Genomic DNA, 19,713 nt, shown 5'->3' with positions numbered 1-19,713 from the left:
AGTTTGATCAGTTTTACTGAAGTGCACAGTAAAAATTTTTTAAATATTATATTATACAACTACCACATTTTTAGAGTAAATTAAAAAAAATTCTCTCCGTGTATAAAATAAAATCTTCAATATGTGAAGCATTAGCTTTTTTTACTATCAAGATATATTCGTTAATGCTTAAACAAGCTACGTTGTTGATAAATGCACTTACACGAATGTAAGTGAGATATTTATGTAAATTAATCTTCAAAATACGGTCTAAGTCAAAAGTCATTTAATTTACTGAGTAGGTATATTATCGTTTTCCTGATGACGCAAATTACCGTTTAGTATAAGATGATCGGTATCGGAGATGCCTCCATCGTTGCTTCCATCTTCCACATTATGTGTTACATTAGGTGTAAGTTGCTTTTCTTCGGATTTTGCTTCTGCTATCCATTCATTTATTTCATACGTATACATCTTTCTCTGTAAAACCTCTCGCGTTCGTGGCCGTGAACCGATGAAGAAAGTGCTTCCTCCAACAACTAAAGAGTTGCGTAGATCTTCCAGAATTTGAAAATCTTCGATTATGCATTGCAATTCATTCCATTTTAATTCCACTTTTTCGTGGAGCATTTTTTCTTCTAAAAATTAAAAAAAAATTATAAAATTGACGAAAAAGATCTCTATTGCTTAAGTATATATTTATTACCGTCATGCTTGGAAGTTGATTTTTTATACTGTATCCTAAATCGAAAAGCTTCCAAGAAACTGGATACCACAATAGTTAATACGATCATAGTCACCAGATAAAATATCATGAAGTATATCCTTGTGTACATGCCCGCAGTAAATGCGTATGCATCCATTTGTACATACCAATTATTAACAACTGTTAATTCGAAAAGTGTAATGCTACTCGCCATGAGATTGTCGAAAGTGTTAAGATAGTAATATCCCAACTCCGAGCTATCATTGACAGAGTACCGATAGAAATCTTTAATAGGTGTATCCCTATTAAACATATTTTAAAAAATTAGATTTATATATAAAAAGTTAAGAGAAAAAATGTATAATTATCGTAATTGATTTGATATTAACTGGCAGCAATCGCGCATGTCGTATCCGGCAAACAGTTCCATTCCAATGATCGCGAAAAAGTAATACAAGACCAGCATGACAATCGCAGTCGAACACATTTGGGAAAATAGAATTACGAGAGTGCCGAAAACATCTCGATAGCGTTTCTTAATCTTAAATAATCTCAGTGTTCTGAGAGGTCGGAACAAAACGAGAAATGTAGCCGACGGGAATATCATAAGAGCGCACATAGCGATGCTGGTCATTACTGTTGTCCCAAAATCAAAGAGATTCCATCCAGAGCTCAGATAAGATTGAACACCAAGAGCTAATACTTTTATGAATGCTTCAGCAATAAAAACTGTAAATTTATTTACATATTTTAATCATGGATTTTTTTACATTTTAAAATATTTTAAGAGATTATTTTTTTTTTACTCACGTTCAGCAAACAACAGAGTATCCCAACACGCAGCGAATGCGTGCACCGATTTTTCAAGACAGTTACTTGGTTCAAAGATTCTTATTATCATGGCGATACAATTACCGATAATGATCATATCTATAAAATTACAAATGATGAAATATAAGGCATTCTTATATATAAAATTATTTATACACATATTATACTTACACACCAAAGTTTCAAAATAAGACCACTTGATCATAGCATTGGCTCCTTTGCACAGCGTTTGCAAAGGCCACCACAGAGTGCGGTACCACGGTACATCAGAATATTGCAAGGACCACTGAAGTGTATTGGCGTCATAAATCGATAAGAATTCCTCGCAATTTAAAGCGCCATTTCCCGTTTTATTCATATGACAAAACATTAAAACAATGTCACATATGGCTACAAAAAACATATATTATTATTTAACATATATTATTAGTGTAGATATAAAATTATTTCTATTACTTTCAGAGTTTTGTACGGTAAAATTTGAGTACATGTTGTATGCGCGTTTGACAAAGAAATAATACTAAAGTTGATTAAAAAATCTTGTATACATACATTTATTCGGAGCATAATATCGCATCAATCCTTCAAATTGACGAAATCGTATCTTATCAGGGTTTTGTTTGGAAACCAGAAGTTCGAAAGCGTGTTGACACGCTTTCCTTTTGTGCAGGAACAATTTCTTGAATTTATCGCGCTCACAAGATGTGAATGTCTCGTTTACCACCGCCAGCATTAAATTCATCATTACGTACAACATGGTACACAAATAAGATACAAAGTATATCGCGTACCACTTATTTTGGGAATATGACGGCATCATTACATCCGGGAAGCTACAAAGTGTGTTGTCGATAAATTATATTATTAAATTAATTATATTCAGATTGTGTATCTACTCACTTGGCAGTGGTAAGAAGAACAAACAGGCTGACGAAGCTATCTTGCATTGTGGCGAAATGTCCGTTTATTTCACAGAACATATAATAGCCCAATACGGTATATATAATAATCAAGAAAAAAAGAAGGCCCAGCATATCTAGGATAGGTGGTAGCGTAAAAAGTATTTGCCTTACGAATCTCCTTACACCGCCGCAATATTTCGTGTCTATTAAAAAGATCGGTCTAAGGGCGCGCGTTACACGAACATGTGAGGATTGCCGTACTAGAACTGTCATAGCTTCGAGAAACATGATTGCTAATGTAATGCACTGAAATAGAAATTATTATGAATAAGAATATTCGAAAGAAGTCAATAACCTAGCTCCATAATCGACAGCCGTCGGTTACATTTTTCATAATCATTTCAAACCGTTATTTTCTATTCATTTAAATTTTATGAGGAATATTGCGACGCGTCTGACATTGCACTAATTCCAAAACTCATTATGTAAGTAAGCTAATAAGTCATTACATATTCGTTGCAGTATCCATTACTCATCCACACGATGCAGTCGTTGATAGTTAATAAATACACGATTACTGTCTGATACTCTATATATCGTTGCATAATAATGATCAGTCACAAGTGTACGAACGAGCAACTTTTGGATAATCCGATTATATGAATAATTCGTTTTTCTATCAACACACATGTGCAACGTTTCTCTATCAACACGACGTGTAAAGACACCTTCGTAAACACGTTACTAAACTATGATGCAGTATTCTTCACTATGAAACTTTTGTAATGTAGAAATATTTATGTAGAAATATTTCCAGTAAAAGTATCTTACTTTTAACATTGTACGTTTGTGTTTTAACATAGGTGCCCAGCCAGTCCATCTCAGCTTTAAAGTCAATTGCACACCGATAGTAATTAACGCAAGTAATTCTACCGAGCCATGCACCCATACTGGTACCTACGACAAAACATATACATGAAAGATATCGATAAAGAAAAAGTGGTATGCCGTTTATTTGTGCATGAATACTTTGAATAGCGGCAGAGCAGGCTCTTCTACAAATGCTAGAGATAAGAGAATTAACGAAATCAGTAAATCCAATCCATTGTACCAACTGTTATGGACTAAGAAATACGCCGGCATATCTTCAGGATGCCTTGGATGAGAATCAAATTTCTCATTGTTTCTACCTTCCTGAAATAATAATCACTTTGATGATAATGATAAAAATAATCATATCTTAGTCTTAACTATCAATAAATTATAACTTGACAGTACTTAACATCTCACATATATCCATAAAATATTATTTAATTATGAAATACTTACAACGTGAGAAATATAGACGTCTGTGTTACATAATAACTATATAGTAATGTTGCAGAATATAATGTACTACAGAATACAATAGGTATCCTTGAAAAAAATAATTGACCCACTTAATTTCCCGCAAGCGGAACAGATGCGCGCAAACATACATGTAATCTCTGCATTCTGTTAATTATTATCATTTTAGATAAGACTTGCATAATCAATATATAGTTACCTCTAAATATATTGCAGCTTCACGACAATTCATTTCCCAATGCATCTTCCAATGCACGTCGCACGTAGTGAACACTGTATTCTCGGTCATGCTTTCAGTTTGACTCGCTTCGCACTTATAATTCAGCTGATTAGCGTTATTAGCATTGCCAAATGACGACCTGACATGACTTCCTGAAGAAGGTGACGACAGCATGGAACCATATTCTGCAAGAAAAATCTGCAATTATCTCAATAATCGTAACATACCTTTAAAAGAAATTAAAATTTCTCGACAAATAATCAATACTGCAATTGAATACTTTCATAAATTAATATTAATAACATTTCAAATATAAAGCAGTAATCTGGCACATTTGTTAAGGAGAAATTATTTTTACACGGCTATACATGCCGCCAACAAAGAGTCTCAGGTAGAATAGCAATTTGTCTCGTCCGAAACAGACAGACCATTTAAAAGCAATATCCTTCCTGTCAACGCTTCCTGCGCAATTCACAACATTGTAGCCATTTCGTACTGCGGGAATTTTTTTTGGATGTATCTAGGTCAACGGGAATGTTTTTAAGGGGGACTCACGTCGATTCGAGCCATTAGTAATCTCCTGATCGAGCGGCTGGTTCGTATCGTTGTTGAATCGTTGGTAATTGACGTCGTGCTCACCGAGCTGCGACGAAGACATTGAAGCGAGCGCGAATCCTTTCCGCGTCGTCCAGCTAACACGCGACTGCACCGTGCGCGCCCTCCCAACGTCGGCGCGTCACTATTGACGGGCCCTGGGAGTTCTGGGATCAGCTCTTTGCTTTCAATGTATTGGTGTACACGGACGATTCCACCGACACCAACATATAGACGAATGTATATAGACGAATGTGTGATACGCTCCATGCTATCGTCTATCAACGAGAGATACATTGGCGTTATCTACAAAGCGGACATGTGCACGCCCATGCCTTGGAGAGGAAAAGCGAGAAGAAAGTGCAATCTGTCGATCTCCATCGTGTCATTCGTGTCCCTCACGGTTCGCGATTAGACACCACTGCGTTGCCATCTGCAGACTTATCTAGAATATTTTTTTCAACTGAATGTGTGTTATAATCAGACGATGAACATTCTTCAATAAGGCATATTTCTATCTCGATCCCATTATCTTCTTCGCTCAGCGATATAGTGGACTTTCTTTCTAAATTGCAATCGGAAATCTTGCGTATTGTTGAAGTTTTACATCTGTAATATATAGACGTTTACAATTAATAATAAATGTTGAATTATGTAATGTAAAGATTCGGGCACAATTCGTGGGAGTATAGAAATTAATTTCTATCGTTGTCTTGTTGAAGGAAAATGCAAGGTTTTAAAGTTCACGCAAAGAATAAAGACAGATAGTCCGGATATAACACTCGTCGATTATAAATATAATCGTATCGTAAAAAATCACACGTAAAAATTAATAATCTACACTAGAAGAGTTAATTGTTCCTGGCCATATAATAAAGAGAAACAAGAATACGATTCTTTATCTTTCGATAATAACGGCCGAATGCCGCTACATTTCCCGTGCGCTTATGTATAAAATTACATATGATCTGAGCGTTCAACCGGTCTCATGTAATCGTACACTCGGCCGACTCTTATCGGCCGCAAGCATACCGAGCAATTAGAAACAATACCTTATCACAAAATAATAATTACTTCCTAATTATTTCCATAATTTATAAAATTACGCAAAAATTACAAAGGGAGATAACATACAATTAACGCAGGGAATTTCAACTTTGCAAGAATTTAAATAATGCACATTGTATATCTATAATCATAGAAAATAAATGGTTTTTTTTTTAAATACACTAATGGTCTCCCCTAATTGATGTTCAGCTGGTAATTCAGTGTAATTTTAAATTCTGCAAATGATTTTTTTTTAATCGAATAAGAAAAATCCTGTTTTCGATCTTTTTTTTTTTAAATATATCGCTACTCCTGAATAGCGATTATAGGTCTGTCCTTAAGCCTATTCTTTTTAAGTGAATTCTTGCTCGATTCATCTTTCGTATTTTTCTTTTTACGTTGGGAAAAAAGAGAAAAGATGAATTAGACGAGTTCAACTAAAAAAAACAGACCTTTGTTTTAGTTAAATTTCTTGCGTCGTTCATTTTTTTGGTTCTCTAACACGGAGAGAAAAAGGAAAAAACTCAAGAGGTTCAGGTAAAAACAACAGATATCTTGTAACTTTTTCCCTAAGGCGGAAAAGTGATAAATTTCTCCATTATCTTCATGAAAAAAACTTTCGTGTTTCTGCCTTAGAGAACAAGTTGCGTGATCATTACAACTTTAGCTTATGCATTAGATACGTAGAGAAAACACGATTTTTATTTCTTGTGCTACGAAATCAATATAATCTATTTGTAAATCACATACATAAATTTCTGTGTCAAATTCGAGAAGTGCTTGCCGCGTGGCGTACATTGCAATTGTAAATTTCACTTGTCACGTGCGCGTACTTCCACCGATAAAGCAGTTCAAGAGCGACAACTGAATTACTATATTTATCAGTTAATAAGTTTCACTTTTTTGTGTAGGTCAATCTAGTTGAATATTTCTCTCTTATCACGACGTTACTCGCGTCTTCGTTCCGTCTAGTCAAAATGATATGTTCAAGGTGATGAAGTCAACTTATTTTCTACAAATACTATACTTATATTCACGTTACTTGTTTCAGAGTCTTATTAGTTTGGCCGCGTTGTCAATATTAAAATTAGTCGATTACGTAATAGTAATTTTCACATTTCCCTCGATTTTCATCTGTAAAACACAATTGTTACTTGCTGTTGTTACTCGCACTTTCATATGAAAAAAATATTTTTACAACTAATACACTAATGTGATCGTAGATGCGAAAAATATGTACGAACAAAAACGATTCAACTCGATCTACGGAGTTTGAACATTCAGGGCAACGTCCATCGCATAGACTGCATCGACGGCACTCACTTCGTAGCTGTAACATTAAACGATGAGATAATCAACGTTGATGATGCTTATTGCGATCGACCCGACAATGAATGGCGGGAGGTCCAAACGGATCGTGATAAGGTGCTTTTTTATATACTGAGCCAGATCGTTTATCCAAATTTCGACGCACCACGACCGGAAAAATACGAGTCGTTGTATACTCTGGTGGACGAGTTCGATGTCATTTTACTAAGATGGCAAGAAGGCAAAGCGATCGGATTTTATACCGTTAAACCTATAGGTAATTATGTGATATTAGAAAAATTTTAAATGAGAATACAGATGCAACATTCTTAATTGTTCATACAGGTACAGAAATATTGTCGACGAAAGAGAGATACATAATGCCTGTAGTAGATTCGGTGTATATTCGTTCGGAATATAGGAATCGAGGTTTCGGTATGGAAATCTTATCGGACGTAATCGCACGTTTCCCAAACGAAGACATCGGTTTCTCGAAGCCGATCTCCAGCGGAATGTTGAGACGTGAGTATACAGTTCCAACATATTAATATTTGTATTTATACATAATATAAACTTTCCTTATATAGTATTGAAGACATTTCTGACGAATCGCAAGGAGTACCGATTGCGTTTCTGGGAGATCGCGGACTGTGATGTCAACGAGTCTCAGCAACTGATATGGTGTAATTTAAAAAGAGCAGCTTTATGACAAAAAGCAGTTAGAATTTATTATAAAAGCCATCGCATGGCATAACAAGATATTTATACATTTGTAATTATACATTATACTTGTAGATGCACATGTATATATGTATATCTAAAGAAATATACATATACGTACGTACGTACGTTTGTGCATACATATATACTATATATATATATATATATGTACACAAACACATATATATGTATGTAGAAATTTTATATATATAAATGGAATATATTATTTTAAAAAAGTTTACCTTTACTTAATGAAGAAAGGAGTATTTAAATTGCCTCATAAATGTATGAAACATATATTATTTAATCCTACAAATAGAATATATTCATTTTATTTTAAATTAGTCTTAAATTCGTTTAACAAAATTGATCCTATAACCATTTTTTCACAATTCACGCAAACTTCCAATTGCTCGGCGTCAATGAATTTTATTGTCACCAATACCAACGATTTAGATGCTAAAGTATGAGCGGCGAATCTATAAACATTTGCAATGTTTTAGACTTAAGAAATTTAAAAAATATATTTAAGAGTTTATAAAATATATGTAATTAGATTTTTTTTACAAATAAACGCATATCTTACCGAATAACTTCATCCTCGTTAGATACTCTTGCAACATTTGCAGTCTCAAACACTTGTTGAGGAAGAGCATTTTTGTTTCTAGAATATGGTATTTTCGCTATGTGCTCGTTCATACCTTTCAATTTGGCCTTTTCCGCATTGAACATGCTTTCAGGTAAAGTTACAGATCTTATTATTTCTCCGATCGGTGGTTTAATACTGACCGGACATGAATATTTCTCATCGTTAATCGTGAAGTCAATGTTGAAATTGGCCGGTTGAGTGGAATCATTAAAATTTACGCCTAGCGTCGAAGCTAACGTAGCGTTTGCATCAAGTGACGATATTTGCGTAAAATCATGAATAAACATACCCTTTTGTAAATTCTAAAAAAAAGTAAGATATATATTATTTCATAGTAACATATAATAGTAATATGTCATAATACTCTTGAAACATTACTCACGTTATTTCCTATTTGAATTTCCTTAATGATATCGTTGCTTTCATTAAAGAACGTTAATTCGATACTAACCAAACTTGAGCTAACTAAATGTTGCGATCTTGTAAATCTATATTCAATTTTTAAACCGTGCCCTATAATGCTATTTAATAAAGTAGTCTTTTTTAACGGAACGTACGACGTCGATACTTCTCGAACACCATCTGTGATTGTTGAATTAATTGGAGTAAGAAAACCACCCAAACTAGGCGTCATCACAGGAGTCATTGGAACAACTATAAATAAAAATGATATAATAAATGCACTAATACTAAGTTCTTAGAATTCATTTCTTATCAAACCAACCATCATCCAGATCTAATAGCAGATCAAAGTTGCTTTTTGGCTTTTCTTTCACTTCTTGTTTAATAACTTTCGATTTCTCTTTTTCATTTTCTTGAGTTTCGCTTTCCTCCTCTAAATCTTCAGAATCTGACTCTTCATCACTCGACGATTCGCTCTCAGAATCGTCAGATTTTGTTTCATTTTTCTTTCCACTGTCCGTTTCGGATTTATCTGATTCACTTGTATATTCCGAAGAATCGCTATCTTCGTCTGAAGATTCGCTAGACGATGAATTAGATGACTGATTGTCCGAGTCTGAAATTAGGAATAGAAAATTAAAGATAACAAATTTAAGCACACGATACATGCGCAAATGTTATCGGACCTGTACCTTCAGCGGGAGTGCTTTCCTCATCACTGTAAAATGGTTTCTCCTTTTCCTTGTTCTTTTTCTTTTCCTTTTCTTTCCTATTATGGCGCTCTTCTTTAAGCTCTTGTGCAGTAGGCGGCGCGACATCTCGTACAGATGGATCTTGCGTAACTTCCGGGAAAGGTGGTAAAGGCCGGTATCCTACGCATGGCATATCCAGGTAGTGAGACAGAGTGCCCAATTGATACTCCGAGTCTTTAAACCTAGATGTTAAAGTTGGTGCAGGTTTCGGTGCAAGAAAAACTCTCTTCGCGAACTGAGGAAGCTTCTTCACATCACCTTCTTCCTCGAAGATGAAATGCCGTAGAAAACGCGCGCGGTCTCGGATGTCGTAATTCTGATCATATTTGGCAAGTTGGAAGACATATTGACAAAACGGCTTTGTTTGCGAAGGATTGTTCAAGCATAATTTCACGGCCAAATTTAGAGTTTGCAGCTTCACTATATCCTGCTCGTTCACAAAACTTTTCGCCATTTTTCGGAGCACATCTGGTGCTATCTTAGGGACTCTGTCAGAGTATTCGCCTAGGAGCCACAAGATAGATGCTCTGGCTTGGGGCACCGTAATAAAATCCATTAATTTAGCCATATGAGCGATAATGTCTTTGTGTTCATTTGGCTGCGTTTGCAAGAGTTTTTTTATTACCACGACACTTTCTGCCACAATAGCCTCTGTGGAAAAATAAAAAAGCATAGCATTTAATATGGTATAAGGTATAATATAAAATATAATGCATGTATAGCATGTATACTAAAAGAACCTTACCATCTCTATTGCTCAACAATGATACCAATCCATTGAGACACATATCAGTCACTTCTTTAATGTTACTTGCACATCTACCGATTGCTTGAATGCTAGCACCGACAAATTCCTTGTCACTACTGGAGATGTATGTCTGAAATTCTCTCAGTATTACGCTGATGCTGGTTTCAGTTACCAAATTCGTTAGTATGTCGAGTTTTAGAAGTTTTATGTGAGTAGGATCAGAAGTCCGCACAAAGAATGATTTCAAGAAAGGCTCAAACATTCCCTGTTGAACACAGAATAGAATGAATACGAATCAGTTATACAATGCTAGTTGAATAACAGATTAATTTGTATCTTGTCTCGGTACCACATTTACCTTTCTCGTAATTGATATACTGGCAATACAATGAAGTACAATACTCTGTACTTCTCTATGGCCTCTCAGTAATCTAATTAGTGCCTTTGCAGCGGTCATAACTTCGCTTCTGGGAGCTGCATGATGATATAATTGAGCAACCGCCATTACCACAGATGCATTTCGACTTTGTAACAAAGGTTTTGTGTTTCTTAACAGCAAACGATGATCGGGATCTAACGTAAACTTTGGTTTCTTTGTATTGGAAGAATCAGAATCGGAATCATAAAATGGCCGATTTTCGTCTTCTTCTAAATTCTGCAAATATTTTTAAAATTATTTTAGAGCTATGTATTTAACTCCCTATTTTCTGTTTCAAAGATATATACTTACATCTGTATTTGGATTAACAAATTGTGTTCTGGCGTATCTAGTGAGCATGTTAACAATAACCACTTGACCCCATTCGTCAACATCCACTAATAAATTACACAATTTTCTATAATTCTTATGGATAAGATCTATCCTTTCCGGACACACTTCTTCAAAAGCCATTACTGCCGAGCCTACTACAAGGGTAGTTTTATCAGACAGCAATTTTTCAAGTACGCCTATCAATTCTTCTTTTTGTTCATGGTCCAACGAGTATAATTTAGGAATAGCGTGAGCAGCAGTTTTTCGTACATACGGCGACATATCACTAGCCGAGTCTTTAATAGCCAACATCACAATGGGCACTATCATTGAAACTCGTATACTGGATAATACCCTCAGAGCGCTTGCTCTTATGAGTTGATTGGGATCCTTAAGAGCCCTTTGAAATGTTGATATGGAAAGAAGTGCCAAATCTTGTTGATCCTCTGCATAACGAACTAGATAAACGTATACTAGCTTTTTTACCTCAATATTCTTAGATACTACATTTTTTACAACAGCTGGAAACATTTCTGATGCATCTTTTCCTTTGGCCACCATCTGAAGGAAAATTATCGTTAGTATTACTATCAATCAAGGGCTATATTCTTGAAAAATATTGCATACAAAAATGTATGAAAATATTATATTGTACGTAGTTATGTAAATTTCTCTAGTATTTTCATATATTTTTCAAAAGTAAGGTCTTAAATCTAAATCATATAATTACCCCAATTATACGTTTCATGGCTTCTAACTTGAGTCCATCCTTGTTACTGTCCAGCATCTCCTTAAGATCATCGTGCCTGAAACAGATATACTTTTGTGAAAATATCCATCTGTGTTTGGAGAATACACTATCAGTGCTATTCTTCTGTTCAATCCTGTTTTACATATAATAAATAATAATAGTTGCTTTTTATTTATACGAGAACTTGGTTTCTCACTTGTGATGTCATAACTCAATTGAATCCTTTTCATTCTAATAAGTAAGATTCAACTAAGTTTTTTACAATCTATACAAACTGAAGACTATTTGCTTTACAGAATGTTAACTCACGTTAAAAGTGAGGTTATAAATCTGTGTTAGGTTACTCAATAACTTTGTCACCAACGTAACCAAGTAATGACATTATCTGAATATAAAATATTCACATAACTTTAAATACTTAGTATCACTTATGTGAAAACAGAAAGCAAAAAGATGTGACATAAGGATATTGATAGAACATTCCTCAAATGCAACTTGTATGTCATATTAAACATAAATGTGTTTCTACTAATAAAATAGAAAGATAACATGATACAGATGAAAGTACAATTCCGTATTTATGACAGAGGGATTTCAGTATGTTGCAAGCTGACAATATTGTTGTTTAAGTAATATTGTTCTGCGGTTAAAGGGGCGATTTTGTAGATAAACGAGATCACTCAATGAATCACTTTTGAGCTAATTACTTCTTGTATTCGGGATGAAATAATCCACTCATGAAGGAAGGAATTTCCATCGTATCAAAGAGATCTGCATCTGGAGTGGACGGCCTCTCGACACTGTAAGAGCCACCATTATTGGACATACTCGCGGCTGCCGTCAACATTCTTCCGTTTTATCTTATCGCGAAACAACAATTCTTTTCCGAACGTAAAAAAAAAGAGAGACCAAGTATTCCGAAATTATCCACGCGTCAGGACACTCGTACTCCGATTTTTGACAGCCGACTTTAGCGAGCGGCCATATTGTTTCACGATTCCACATCACGGAAAGTGTAGCTGCACTGTCATACACTTTCCGCGCATCAATACCACCGTCCGTGGGCGTCTTCAGCTGAACTTCTCGCATTGTTCATCTTTTCTCTTTTTCTCTTCACGTTGAAGAAAAAAAGAAAAAAGATGAAAAATGCAAAATATTTATATTAGATATTTATACTAGAAAAAGAACAGGTCTAAATTATATCGCGAAACGCACCGCAGCGAATATTACGATTGATTACGACGATATCGCGGATATCGAAGAGATAGCAAGTGTTTTAATAATCGGATTAGTCGCGCACGCTGATTGGTTGATTGCGAGACGCTACAGCGCTTATCGTTTGTTCCTTGCGCGGTTTATTTGTAGATATCGGACGAGAGGAAGATTAGAAAATTAGATTAACGTTACGTCACGATTTACTTAACGGACTGTTATATCTCAAAAGATATTTCAGCTCAAACGCGTTATTCATTAAAATAATTTCGCCGTTGCTTTTGCGTTTCAACAGCGCGGAGTATAATATACGATGTTATTGTCGAATTGCACGATTTATATAATGCGATCAAGTACAATAAAGTACATAAACATAATTTGTTAAGTAACAGAATGCAGGAGTGTGTTGATTGCTTTTGCATTTCGCGGAATTTACATGCTCAAGTTCTATCATGAATGTGTTTCGAGCGCATAATTTTTGAACGATCCATTAAACGATTGCAGTTGACTCGGCGTTAACTTCGTGTTTTAACTTCAAAAATGGCGTAGAAAGTACGGCGCAATCTTATCTGCGTTATTGCGAGTGTCATGTCGAGGAAAGTTTTATCACCCAGCAAACGAGAATGGATTAAAATGGATTGAAATTTTTTCTATCTATAAATGTGTGTGTGTGTGTGTGCGTATTTTAAATAGCAAATACTTTTTTTTGGATTTAATTCGATTCAGTTGGATTCAATTGGATTGAAAAACTGCATTTCCTATTCAAAATTTTGAACTAAATAATATTTTCACAATGCACAGAAAAAGCTATGTATTACTTTTAGATTGAAAGGCATAGAGATATGCTCCATGCAATTCCTATAAATGAATAAAAATGCATTCAGGATTGAAAAGCATTCATTTTAACATTCGTGAATCAATATTTCTGAAAATCTGAATCCATTTCAATTCATTTCAATTCGTTCTCGTTTGCTGGGCAAACCGACAACTTAGTTAGGGTCTGAGAGAAAATGGTGAGTGTAATTAATTTATATATTGTAATGTATTCCATACAGCGCACTTTATACATCCATCCGAGAGATGAAAGTATCCTAGAAAAAGATGAGTTAGTTGAACACCGATCTGTAGAAGTTCCGTTTACATTTACTGTCATTCGTCTCCTTTATAGGGTCTAGGAATCACAAATAGTCGTAGAGTCTCAGTTATAGTTACAAGAAATCTACCGATTATGATCAAATGTATTTAGGATAATAATCAACTATAATAGATCAATTTTTTATTTCTTGAGATCTTAGAACCGCCTTCGATTTTCATTATGGATAGCTCCGCATTACATTCGATTTATGCTCCATTTTTTTTGTTCAGGACTGTAGTGTCAGTGTTGTTACATTATTGTTCTCTTACACAGATTCTATATACATAAAAAAAGCTGTATAACGAAACCGTGTTATACAGTTTACAGTAGTGAAATCTATTGTTCCTTGTTGCTATTCTTGTGCTTTTCAATTGTGTCTCAGGCTTTAGAGAATAACAACCCATTTTCTACTATTCTATTGCCTATACCTCTTTCAATCTAATCGTATATTTCAGTGATTCAGAAATAACGATAGAGAAAATCGCATCGAAGGAATCTAACGAAGCTAATGAATAAACTGAGAGGAAGAGAAGAGACCTATGAGAGGTATCAGACCCAGGCAAAGCAGTCTTGCGGTAAATATTATTTTTTCTTATGGAAAAATTAAATTGATTTTTTTATTTATTTAAATTGTTTTTATTTCAATGTGTTTAAAAATAATTACAAGGAAAAGAGTAAGAATAACATTTTATAAAAAAATTTATTCTTATAAAGATCTTTGGAATATATATGATTATTTTGATAAATATAATTGAAAAATAAATAAAAATTTTGTGTAAAAATTTTTCAAGAAGTATTGGTTATTTTAATCGAGCTGTGCTTTAATTTAAAACTTTTATCTCTCCATATGTTGCAGAATCGTCGTAGCTATGTAGCTGATTAACTCCACTGTTGCGCATCGATTGGTGAGCAAAAAAAATTTGTACGAGTTAATAGATCTTCTATTTGTTTTGGATAACATATTTTTATTAAAATAAATGCGATATGTTATTCAAAGTTCAGATTTCCAAACTGATCAATAATTGTTAAAATCAAACAGTTAAAAAAAAATTTATGCACGCGATATAAAATTCATTCTAATTAAAATATCTCGAGAATAATTAACAATCGCATGGAAATTTTTATTTAAATGGTTTATAATTTCTATTTATCATCTGCATTTAGTAAAAGAGAGTGAAAAATTGCTTTGTAACATTACCGTCTTCTCCGTTTTGTTTTTTCTTGGTATATATTTTGCAGAAATACTATTAAAATATTCTCGATGTTTTTTTTCTAAATTTTTAATATATTTTTAAACTTAAATTATTCCAATTTTTAATTATTTTTGTAATACATTGTTATGCAATTATACTCTATATGTAGATAGTTTAGAATAGAATCAATGTACGTAACACAGAACAAAATTGGAAACCATTTGGTGAATGTGTTACCCTCCTGAAATATTTAACTGCTTAGTTTTTTCACGTGCTTGTTTTGGACAAATAGAAGAGCTAATAAATATATTTTATTATATTAAACATGGGCACGTCCACTTTCAGACTTCTTTCTGGAAAGGAATTTTAATGTAGACAAGTTCATATCGGCAATGAATTAAATTTTATTAGTAATTAATAATACTCTTTAGTTATTATCAGATTTGTTACTTATAAAAATGAATCTAAAACTAGCTATCTATAGTAATATCTTCATCTTTATTATAAAAATTATATCAATGTATCTATGAGATTTTATCCGCTAAATGTGTTTAAAGATTTAAATGATTTATGACAGAAAACTGTAATAACCCTAATGTAATAACCCTACAGAAATATAATATTGTATTAAACAATTTAATACTGAAAGATAATAATTATTTAAGTATTAAAAGCATTCTCTGAATATTTTTAGTACTCTAAATAATTAATTACTGTCTTTTAATAAATAATAAATGAGTAGTGTTAAATTATGCATTTGCAGATTTCTGTTCATAAATTTTACATGTATATGCCTATAACTACATGAGAATTATAGCTAGATTATGTTTTTAAATATTACATAAATAATAAATTTAACGTTCTTACAATATTTCATAGAATATTATTTTGTTCTTGAAGAAAAAAAGAAAGAATGAAAGATAAGAAATAGGACATTCAAATGAAATGATTGTGTTACATTTAAATAAAATAGTATCCAACATTAGAACAACTATTTTGTCAAAAAAATTAACAATTTGATTATTTCACATATTTAAATAAGTTTTTGATTTTTTTTCAAACTTTATTAAGATCTGTGAAATAATTGCTACAGAGGTTGGGAATTTTGATAAGTAAGGCTTGTGTAAATGATTTAAGTGCTACTTTTCCATCTTCTTTTTTTGGTAGTATTAAGATTGCATTAGCTTCTAAGGCACTAATCAACTTATCACTGATGGCATTTCCCTTGCAATGAACTAATGCGCAGTTTCTTTCCGGGATCCATCTCAAAATTGTCCATGTCGCTCTAGAACGACTATGCAAGACGTACTCAGATTCCATCTACGGGGTTATAAAATTATAACAATACAGATCGCGTTTTTCTTTTCATAACATACGAGATTACGATAATCTTACAGAAGCTGGTACTATAGCATATTCCGTGTAGAAGTTGAAGTACATCTCGTTCAAAAAGGACAAAAGAAATATTCGCGCGGTAATTAAAGCGGATACTGGGTTTCCTGATAGACACCAGAAATATTTCTTTGTGTTATCAATCTCGCACGTTGCAAATATCGTTGACTTCCCCGGTTTGATATTTACGTTTCCTAGAGAAATGCGTTTAAGTTTTAAGCAGAAGGCGTATATTTCTCTTTCAATATATTTAATTATTACCGAAATGTATGTCTGCTTTGTAATATTCCTCCAAAATAGGTTTCATTAAATCTCTGTTATTAGTCGAGCCTGTTGTCACAAGTATATCTACTTTCTTTAAAGCTTCATCAATTTTATTTTTTATAGATGCCATCCTGAAATATAAATTATTCATTGAATTAATTATTATATATTCGATGGAAAAATTAAAATCAATTACAATTAGTAAATTGAGTAAAGAGTATTAGCATACAAATTGGAGATAAATTTTAAATATTCTCACATATTATTCACGATTCCGAAATCCAATGAATTGTAACCCTGCTCTTTAAGTAATGTAATTAGAGTAATTCGGTTAATATCGTAAACAAATCCTGATGTTAAAATTTCTCCAGGTTCCTTTAAATTATTTCCTATAGATAACACACCTATAGGTATATTTTTAATGACTATGACTTCTTTGCGACCAGAAGCTGTTAAAAGTCCAATCTCCAATGGGCCAATACGCGTATACGGAGTTGCGACAGTTTTTCCTTTCATTAATTCGTAACCAACAGGTCTTCAAGACAGATAAACAGACAAATAAATTAATTCGTTTTATAAAAAGATAAAATCTATATCGTTACGTTTATTGAAAATATTGAATTTCATACTTAATATTTTCGTTGAATTGTGGTTTAATTAATATGTCAACATATGTATTATGACTGTCTTTAGATTTTTTTATTTGATTTACATCCTTCACTTGTACAACCGCTGTTGCTTCTATAATTGGAACAGAAACGACAGTTAATTCTTTACTGTAAATAGATTACTATTAGTAATGTGTATAATTATTTACCATCGGGAATAGGATCTCCGCTATTTACCCACACGCATGTCCCAGGTTCAAGCGACATCGAAGAGAACTGAAAAAGTTTTGTCTCGTAATTCCAGTTTGTTACATATGTATATACGAGTCTGATACAACTTACCATATTTTTCTTGTCCTGCTGCAGCACTTTCCTAAAACCTTTTCCATCAATTACTCGTACTGCGTATCCGTGTTTAGTGGAAATATTAAATGGTGGCAAATTATAAGTAGATTCCACATTCTCGTACAATATTCTACCATAAGCATCATTTAGCTGCACTGTTTCAAAAATAATTTTATTTTTATTTTCACTTATTATTTCACGTATCTTGGACAGTGCATCTGCTATAGAAATCATAGGAAATGATTCTTTAGGGCGTTTAATCGTACTCGCGTAATCGTGCTTCTGTAAGAAAATTTAATTGTACTTACAATATCATAAAATTTTTACTTCACTTTCTCTAATACAAAAAATATTTTAATTCCAAACTTACAGGAAATAAATAAGATTTTCTGTGGCGCTTTACGGCAGTTTTGATCTCTTTCTGTATTAAAAACCTTAATATGTAATATAATGTCATAAAATTGTATGTTATTACTAACAAGCAATACTTTACCTGCTTCGTAAAATTATCGCTGGAAGTAGAAGCAACGTCATGTAGCGAAATATTTTGATCTTTGTCTATACGTATCAAATATATCGTTTGCAGTATCATATCTGCAATTGCTGCAAAACATTTTTTTATATTTTTGTGTAAACCAGACAAATCAACAATTAATGTTTGATTTCGTATTCCAAATATAGTTCTGTAAACAAATCATAATTATAAAACTTATAATGATAAAAATCTCAACTTAAGTAGAAATAAAAATTCACTTATATGACATAATCTCGTTCAGACTCATTTCTATGTTTAATAACGATCTTGTTACTCTTTTAGAAACTTCTTGGCTATCGCTAACACTTTTAATTGCTTCTTTTACAAGTTGTCCGTTAACAGATTCATTATTACCAATAATAAGAATAACATCAGCCTCATTGCACGCAATAAATAATTCTATCTATATCATATAAATAAAATAAATTTAATGATAAATATAACACGAAGAAGATTTAATATATTTGTAATTACCGTTATATCAGTTTCAATTGGGTTTATTACAGTCATGTCAGATATTTGTATATTTGCAGTCTTAGTTGATAGCACATCTCGAATGTCATTACTGTTATCAACATTAATATTTTTATCTGATGAACCATTGTTATTAATACCACCTACAACTTTAATAATCTCACATTAATTATATTCTATGTATTAAGTAATCATAACAGAATTAGTATTTTGGAAATTATGACACGAATATTAAGTCTGATGATCAAATGTATTTTGTATTAATATATTTAGTTTAATACACAGAAACTGTTAAATTCTGTTAAATGTGACAAAATTATAAAATATGTAAAAATTAATTGTATTAACTTATGTACTATATAGAAATATTAATGATCAAAGAAACTGTCACAAGATATATTATTTTTAATTTTTTAATTTAGCATATATAATATAATTTTTATTACAATTTGTTATTTAAATAATTAGACTTTATTTAAATATGCACACAATTTTCCTTAAGAATAGTATAATATGTATGAAGAATGTACAAAACATACTTGCAATAATTTCAAATTTGACTACCATTTCACACTCTTCTATCGTTTTATCGTATATTGACAGTTACCGCAAGATTTTACTGTTTTGCGCGTATTATGTTTTGTCGCACGTTCGTCGAACGTTGGGCTTCTAATCGAAATAGGTCACAGAAATATTTCGATGACAAATTGTTTATATTTCTTCTTATTTTTTAATAGTAAGATTGTATTCGACAATGTCAGCTTCGTTTTCAACATATGTTTAATATACTGCGGATCTTTTCATGTTTTAAATAACGAATATTTACACACACACACACACACACACAC

General features: G+C 32.7%; 4 protein-coding genes across 5 annotated transcripts; 1 reads left to right on the top strand and 3 right to left on the bottom strand.

The window, feature by feature from the left end:
• Positions 1-97: 97 nt before the first annotated feature.
• Positions 98-6,924, bottom strand: LOC108745793 (two pore calcium channel protein 1-like). Of its 2 annotated transcripts, XM_018482152.1 has the most exons (12): positions 6,669-6,924; positions 4,541-5,188; positions 3,965-4,170; positions 3,448-3,612; positions 3,250-3,375; positions 2,417-2,724; positions 2,069-2,349; positions 1,688-1,906; positions 1,496-1,615; positions 1,075-1,414; positions 686-987; positions 98-617 (listed from the first exon to the last, which is right to left on the bottom strand). In XM_018482152.1, the coding sequence occupies exons 2-12, from the start codon at positions 4,641-4,643 to the stop codon at positions 271-273; spliced, it is 2,517 nt and encodes an 838-aa protein (XP_018337654.1). In that variant the 5' UTR covers positions 4,644-5,188; positions 6,669-6,924; the 3' UTR covers positions 98-270. The 2 variants fall into 2 exon arrangements, with proteins under 2 accessions (XP_018337654.1, XP_018337653.1); XM_018482151.1 differs by lacking the exon at positions 6,669-6,924 and having other exon boundaries at positions 4,541-5,652.
• On the top strand, positions 6,313-7,688 carry LOC108745794 (soluble lamin-associated protein of 75 kDa-like). The gene is made up of 4 exons (XM_018482153.1): positions 6,313-6,617; positions 6,850-7,211; positions 7,280-7,456; positions 7,522-7,688. The coding sequence occupies exons 1-4, from the start codon at positions 6,604-6,606 to the stop codon at positions 7,641-7,643; spliced, it is 675 nt and encodes a 224-aa protein (XP_018337655.1). The 5' UTR covers positions 6,313-6,603; the 3' UTR covers positions 7,644-7,688.
• A 297-nt stretch (positions 7,689-7,985) lies between these two features.
• LOC108745710 (AP-3 complex subunit beta-2) lies at positions 7,986-12,740 on the bottom strand. The gene is made up of 10 exons (XM_018482018.1): positions 12,415-12,740; positions 11,687-11,762; positions 10,936-11,517; positions 10,564-10,860; positions 10,203-10,470; positions 9,398-10,108; positions 9,028-9,321; positions 8,686-8,957; positions 8,241-8,605; positions 7,986-8,133 (listed from the first exon to the last, which is right to left on the bottom strand). The coding sequence occupies exons 1-10, from the start codon at positions 12,552-12,554 to the stop codon at positions 7,986-7,988; spliced, it is 3,153 nt and encodes a 1,050-aa protein (XP_018337520.1). The 5' UTR covers positions 12,555-12,740.
• A 3,563-nt stretch (positions 12,741-16,303) lies between these two features.
• Positions 16,304-18,090, bottom strand: LOC108745709 (gephyrin-like). The gene is made up of 7 exons (XM_018482016.1): positions 17,854-18,090; positions 17,721-17,787; positions 17,533-17,644; positions 17,163-17,438; positions 16,901-17,034; positions 16,643-16,833; positions 16,304-16,567 (listed from the first exon to the last, which is right to left on the bottom strand). The coding sequence occupies exons 1-7, from the start codon at positions 18,088-18,090 to the stop codon at positions 16,304-16,306; spliced, it is 1,281 nt and encodes a 426-aa protein (XP_018337518.1).
• Positions 18,091-19,713: the final 1,623 nt, after the last annotated feature.

This window comes from Trachymyrmex septentrionalis, unplaced genomic scaffold (genome assembly GCF_001594115.1).
Source record: "Trachymyrmex septentrionalis isolate Tsep2-gDNA-1 unplaced genomic scaffold, Tsep1.0 scaffold148, whole genome shotgun sequence".
NCBI lineage: Eukaryota > Metazoa > Arthropoda > Insecta > Hymenoptera > Formicidae > Trachymyrmex > Trachymyrmex septentrionalis.
This window is presented reverse-complemented; position numbering and strand designations above follow the sequence as displayed.